The sequence below is a fragment of the Thalia democratica genome, chromosome 1 (genome assembly GCF_965202585.1).
Source record: "Thalia democratica chromosome 1, ktThaDemo2.hap1.1, whole genome shotgun sequence".
NCBI lineage: Eukaryota > Metazoa > Chordata > Thaliacea > Salpida > Salpidae > Thalia > Thalia democratica.
The window spans coordinates 53,733,992-53,741,272 of NC_139165.1; the positions used below are offsets into that span (position 1 = coordinate 53,733,992).

Sequence of the window (7,281 nt, forward strand, 5' to 3'; positions counted from 1 at the left end):
CTCTTATTTAAATCAAAATAAATTATTATATACATTATAAGTTACTTTTAATAAACTATACTGACCATATTTAAAAAGAAAAACCCATGTAGCATATTATATAAAGTTAATAATTTTATTCTTATTGCTTTTATCTTTACTTTTCGCCTCCTTTAGTCGATAATGTAGCACAAGTAAAGTTTTTAATTATATACCTAATTCATTTTAAGATTTGATTGCAATAGATTTATAAAACTTAACAATTATTTTAAGTATAAAAATGTTACAAAATTTAGTTTAACATATTTCAACTTATGAATTTAACTTACGTTATATTAAAACAACCAGAGTTACAAATAACAAATTTTTTTATAATAAAAATCTAAAACTTTTTTTGAAATGTTTTTCAGTAAGCTTTAATTAAATTTAAACAAACTAAGGGATAAAATATATAATCTTTATTTTCTAAGAATGCTATTGCTGCAAAGGATTATTAACCTTACCAACTAGCACAAGTTCATTGTCAAAAGTATGCATAACAGTGAATATGAACGGCTTGTTTACTGTGTGGTGTTTGATTTTATCATCCATTTTTTTTGCATCCTCGTCAAGCTCAACCAAATGTGATTTTGGATCATCACGAATTTTAGCTTTAATTAACCCGCTATTAATTCTTTTTATCGTATGTTTTTGGTTGTCCATTCGGTACGATGACCTCATGACAATGTTTGAAACGGCGAGATTTTTACATTTTTTTTCATCAAACAGGTCGTGCAAACCGGCGAACTTTATCATAGGAATTAGTTCTTGTTGGTGGTTGATGTTAAAGACGGGAAACTTGAGGCTTATAAGCGTAGGTTCGCTTCTTTCCATCAGAAGTTGCATTTTTTGAATAGTCAGTCGCTCTATCATTTTGTTGAAGAAAAGCAAATTCCTGATAGATATTTAAAAGGTTTGATTGAAAAAAAAACATGTTTTGATGCAACGTACATTCATTAATTTCATACAATTCAAACAAAACTTTAATTTTAAAGTTCATTTCAAACTAGAAGTTTCTACCTAATATATTTAAATTTACTTTGTAGTATTAATTTTTTTTTTAATTTCAAAAGAATTTATGAACTATCAAACTTAAAAATTTCTTCACATAAAGTATTAATACACATTTCACGGTAAATTGTGAACGATTTCTGAAAACTATTACATATATTCGTGCTTAAAACTATTTTTAACATTTGCAGCTAATATTAAATTAGCTAACAAGAGAATAAATAAATACAAACTTTATTGTTTAACGTACAATCAGCTAAAAACACAATAGACTATTATAATAAAGTTAATCAATGACTATTTCTACAAAAAATAATTCGTAAAAGTAACAAAGGTCATAAAGATAAATACGACATATTATAAATAAAATTATATTTATTTTCTAGTGAGTTTTAAGTTTGGTGAAACCACTAATTCATCTGTGATTTTATAAAATATAAAATATGGGTGGGTGTCACTTTTGCACAAAGCGTCACTTTTGCACAAGTTGTCTTTTTAGCACAAGCAGTCACTTTTGTACGGCGTCACTTTGTACTTATTTATCTTGACCCTAAACATAACCATAACTTTAACCCTAAACCTAACTCGTGTAAAAGTGACACTCTTTGCAAAAGTTACCTTGTACAAAACAGATGTGTCCCTTAGAATCTAGTTTACTATTAGCAAAGTTGAAACTTTTAAAGTTCTGCACTTAGGTCGGTACTGTTTTGTATATACATATGTAGTGTTTTTCTTAAATGTTGTACATAATATTATGTCATCTGCAAAACTAAGTACCCTTAAACTAATAATATTTTGAGTCATTTGTATAAATTGAAAACGACAAAGGTTTCACAACTGAACCTTGTTGCTTTTAGCTTTAATGTTTTCACCTTGTAATACTCACAAACATCATTAGTTAACGGTACTTGGTTTTGAAAAATAGACTTTTTATTTAAAACGATTATGCTGAAAATGTAAAGATATTATCTGACAAAAGTACATAAAATTTTTATCTTGTTTTAAACAACAAAAGTGACCAATTATTGTTCCACCCAACTTATTTACTCTAGTTGGAACTAGTCGTAAACTGTATGAACTGCCATTACTTTACTTTAAGTAGTCTTTTTTCAAAGTTATTTTATTATTTAAACAATGTATAACAGTTTTACAAAATACACAAATGTTTTTATTATGAATTAAATTTTCTAATAAAAGTTCAAATTTTGTTATTTAAAAATAGTTCTAAACTTAGAAACTGGTAATTAAACATACTATAATTGGTAAAAATACACTACTGAAGCTGTTTTATTTTCGTCTTAATAGAAATATTTAAATTACTTCTAAACATGTATAATATATTAAATCTATCTAAATATAATAGACTGAAAATGTTATTGTTAAAAAAGATTTGCAAAAAATTCTGCTTATTTCATATCTAAGAAAAACAAAAAAAAAGCTTTTTTTATTGTTAAGTGAATACGCTTCTAAATAAACTCAAAAGTTAAGGCATAAGTAAAAAAGAAGATAGACATGCAGGAAAAAAAAACAGAAAATTATTTGCTTAATCATTATTATTATACTTTAAATGAGTTTTTTATCGTAATTGTAAATAATAGATATACTAATTTTTTTACAAATACAGAACTAGCACACTGTACACAGTTGTTTGACATGTTCTCTTGTTTATTGAGTAATTGTCACACAAAATACAAACATTAAAAAAATGATTAAATAAATTAAAAGTATGAAAAAAGCTAGTTGATTTTAAATAACTAAAAGACTTTATGAAACGGTTTAAGTTTTACTAAAATAAAAAAAAACTTTATAATCAAAGTGTATAATGTTTATTAAACCTGGGCATAAAAATACACATGACAAGATCCTCAGTGTTATACGGAATTTTTATTAAGGAAAATTTATCATCTTCATAATAGCAGTACTTTTTTATTCCACCCGCCATTTGTGCAAAGACTTGATTGCCATTACTACACCTGAAATTTAAAGTATAAAATTAAGGTACCAGAAATGTTAAAACAAATTAAATTATAAAACAAAATAAAAATATTAATAGAGATCCGTTTAAAAGAATAAAGAAACTATTATAAGTATACTAAAACAAAAGACAAGCACAGTGATGGCAAAAAATGGTAGTTTAAAATGAATAAATAAACAGTAAGATAATAAATAAAAAAGAGCAGGGTTGTCACTGGTTTTTGAGAAATTTCTTCCAGGTTTTTTGAATTTCTTTCAGGTTTTTGAAAAAACAAGATTTTGAGACTATTTTTAGTTTAAAGTTAAATTTAAGGTTAAAAACTGTGTTAAGTTTTATAATTGGAAAGATTTTTTATATCTACTTTAAATGTTTTAAAGAAAAAGTATGAAGAGTATGAGGTTAATTTAAAATAACTATATTATGAAAAGATTAAAATTTTACTAAAGTAAAAAACCCTTAATATTTTATATGACAATTAGTCAATAAACAAGAGAACATGTCAAACAACTGTGTTGTTATCTATATGACAACTTTTTTGTTTAATAACAAAACTTTACTACTTTACATGTAAAAATTGTTTAAATTTCCAGATTTTTTACTGATTTTTGTTCAAAATTTTAGTTTTTTTTTTCAAAAATTATCAATACCCAGGTTTTTCAGGTTTTGTGGCAACCCTGAAGGAGCTAAATAATTGAAAAATAAATTTATTTCATTTTGATTTCTTTGTCTGCTTAAGTTAGATAAAGTGTTTAATTTCACATTCTTTGAGTCTTGTGTATATAGAATATTTCTATTTTCTGTGGTTATTTAGAAGCTCTTTCCACTCTTTAGTGCTGATGTAGTTTTAAAAACAAAGGGTAGGACAACAACGGTTGCATCTGCCAATAACTAATTTGCTGTGCAACAAAGACTTTGAGATTTGATTGTTGTTCATCTTCACCACATGACCATGCTAGCAAAGTCTATACTGGCGGAGGAACAAACACATAGTGTTGGGACCAATATACCTCAACCTTGTTAGAGATCTTTTGTTGCCATCCAATTCTAATGATACAACAAATAAATTTTAATTTGAAGGCGTTGATTAACTTTTATTGCATGCGTAAAAATTTAAAAGTTTTGCTACTGTATGGCTGTTGTTATTAGTGAACATACTTCTTTTTTAATTACCCCAAACTCCTGAAGTCAGATAAACCTCTCTTAAAGTTCCTGATGCTTTGCCAACATAACAATTGATCCCTTGTCTAATAATGCTTTTGACAAAAAACATTAAAGCTAGGGAATTTAGTTTTTTTTTTCACTTTTCTTGCTTTTTATTTTGATTGATGGTAGAATATGAATCTCAAGCTTAGCAATTAGTTTTTTAAGGCAAATGGTAAGGCCAAAATCTGAAAATGGTGATAAAAACAAACATCATAATAGATAGTTGCCCTAGTGTTTGCAATAGTAAAAATATACCTTTCCTACTTACTAAAAAAAAGTTTGAATAGGGTCATAATATATAATAGAAGCAATATATAAAGGCTAGTTCTGTTCTTTTTTTTTTGCAGCTTCACAATGAAAAACGTATTAGTAGTAGAATTTTTTCTTGTTGTAGTGGTAAAAAATAATCTAAATTTTAAACAAAATAAAGAAATTTAACGTTGTAAAATAAAAAGACCCTAAAATAGCTTGTGAACTTTTTTTAGATTACTCCTAGAATTTTTAAATACAGTCAAGTTGGAATATTGAAAGGTAAACCTGTTATAAAGTTTAAGAGTAAAAGAAAAATGTTTTGATAGAACTTCAATAGTACAATTTAGTATATATATAGTATTTTAAGCTCTAGTAGTAAGTAGTAGTATTGAAATTCTTATTATACAAAACAGTTACTTTAAAGAAAAAATATTTACAAATACACAAAATTAGTTTGTATACCATGGGTTTATTTTAAGATCAACAATTAGAGTTCTCAACTTGAATTGCATTTGAATTTATATGAATTAAAAAAAAACTAATTGTAAAGACTATTTTGTTATACAAATTTTACGAAAACTAAGGTTAGGTAAAAATGATCAGTAAAATATAAATATGTTACTTTCCATTTTATATCTAACTATTTATAATAAATATTATTAAAGTCTATTAAATGACAAAAAATAAGCACTTAAAATATTTTATCCAAGGACCTGGTGCACAAAGAACTTTTTGACTATCAAGTCACACACCACTTGGATACCTTTTAATGTCTTGTCCAGAATGTTAAAATAAGTTTTTTATGTATTTATTCTAAATTTAGATTTTACAGTATAGAAAATGTATAAATAAATATATACATCTATATATAAGGTTTATTTGAAGATGCAAAACTCAAAGGACTCGAGTTTTGCATCTTTAAATAAACCTTTTTAATAATAAAGCCCTCAAGATGGGCTCAGTGTGAAAAATTTTATTTATTAAGTTAAATAACTTAATTCTACATATATATATATATATTATATATATATTATAACTACCTGAAATTTTCAAAACACATTCTATCAAATAGATGCATATCATCCCACAAAACTTTAAATAAGTTTGCAGTAATAAGAACAGTTTTTGACTTGGCAAAAATATTTTTAGAAGGAAAGCAATTTAGATCTTCAGAGAAAACATTTGAAAGCCATTTATCAATTCTTTTAGAAACAAGTTCTTGTTTTAGTACAGGTGCATGTTCAGCTTGAAAACAAATCTTTTTAATGTCTTTTAGATCATTATAATTTGGAAAACTTTCTAAAGAATAATGCCGTGATGCTAATACTTTGTTGTACAACTTAATTTGCTTGTCAGGGTTAGTATTTCTTTTAAGCAAAGTAGAATGAAAATTATTTTCATAAGTTATTATGTCATTTATTTCATCAATTGAATTCAGCTGTAAAACTTTTAACAGCTGTGAGAAGTATTTGTCATGATTCATATCTTGTAATAATGAAAGTAGACCTAATTTCAAACTGTATGGTGAAAACAAAGCATTTTTGTTATTGTTCAACTCTCTGTTTGAAAATAGCATCAGTTTGTTCAGAAATGTTTCTTCAAGCATTTTGAATTTATTTAACCTGTTAAGGTTTTCTTGTTGAATCACAAAATAGTTTAAATATAATTTTACAACTAAGCTATGTTTAATGTAAAATAATTGTATGTTTTTAACTTTAAATTAAGAAAGTTGTTGTAAGAAACATGATTTCATTGATGACTAAAAAAAGTATTTATATAAAAAAACATGTAAAATTTCAAATTGTTTATTTAATATCATTTTGTAGCCTTTAAATGTAAAATAAAACTTATTTGTAAAACTTGATTATCAAATTTTATGCAATACATCATTCTTATGAAAAAAAAAGCTGAATTGAAAGTTTTGGCTACATTCAAGCCAATTCCCACATTTTTTAGCTTCATACTTTCATTTCATTAAGGTCATAGGGTAGGTGTAAGCTATTTTTTACATTGAAAACTAAGCAAGCAGATTTTTAAATTATTTGAAACTAAATATGTTTTTTTAAATTAAGACAATCAAAATTAAAGTGTTTAATAGGTTTCTAATGAAAGTCAAAAATAGAGTATTTTACTAAAGATCATTCTTCTCCTACAGTTTTTGAGCAATGGCTTTGAATTTTTTCAGTCTAATCTGTTACAAATTATAAATAACTTGTATGAAACAGATTATTTAATTTCTTACAAGTTTTTCTTTTTTAAACAATTAATGATTATTTTTTAAGCTTTGGTGATAAATTTAAATTTTAATCAATCATTGTATTTTAGCTTAACTTTATTTATATATTTTTATTTCTGTACAATAACCTAGTTAAAAAAAATCCAAACTTATACATATGCTTTTTCCTAAAGTTTAGCTACATTTTAACCAATATTTTATCAATTTTTACATAGTTAGTCATTTTAGCAATATTTTTATTTGAAAATCACAGTTTGGAAATAAATTTTGCAGTGAAACAGAGTAACTGTATTTTTGTAAATATTTTTACATTAAGTCACATTTTTAAACATTGCTTCTTATAAGTTATTAGTAAAATAAGCTTTGAAGTAAATTGACTACAAAGTAACAGAGATATAGATTTTTAGTACAACTTTCAAAATTCAAAGAAAACCAGCCTAGAAAAATTGCTGCCCATACATTTGTTTTGAAACTTTATATAAAACTGATTATATCTTAATAATTGAATTTTTTTTTCTATAAAAAGTATTTTATGATATATACTTAGAGCTTTTAAATAACTCGATGTTTACCTTAAAAAACAATT

At 24.9% G+C, this 7,281-nt stretch overlaps 1 protein-coding gene across 1 annotated transcript; it reads right to left on the minus strand.

Moving 5' to 3' along the window:
• Nucleotides 1-453: 453 nt before the first annotated feature.
• Nucleotides 454-6,018, minus strand: LOC145837595 (serpin B4-like). Its single transcript, XM_082945126.1, has 3 exons — nucleotides 5,500-6,018; nucleotides 2,865-3,002; nucleotides 454-913 (listed from the first exon to the last, which is right to left on the minus strand). Exons 1-3 carry the CDS (start codon nucleotides 5,940-5,942, stop codon nucleotides 454-456), a joined length of 1,041 nt encoding a protein of 346 aa, XP_082801252.1. The 5' UTR covers nucleotides 5,943-6,018.
• Between the last annotated feature and the right edge of the window lie 1,263 nt (nucleotides 6,019-7,281).

Excerpts from the sequence above, each read along its gene's own strand:
- LOC145837595 (XM_082945126.1), bottom strand. The coding sequence starts at position 5,942 with ATGAATCATGACAAATACTTCTCACAGCTGTTAAAAGTTTTACAGCTG. Across the intron at positions 3,003-5,499 it reads ATGTGTTTTGAAAATTTCAG|GTGTAGTAATGGCAATCAAG; the intron begins GTAGTTATAATA and ends TTTAAATTTCAG. Across the intron at positions 914-2,864 it reads ATGTGTATTTTTATGCCCAG|GAATTTGCTTTTCTTCAACA; the intron begins GTTTAATAAACA and ends AATATCTATCAG.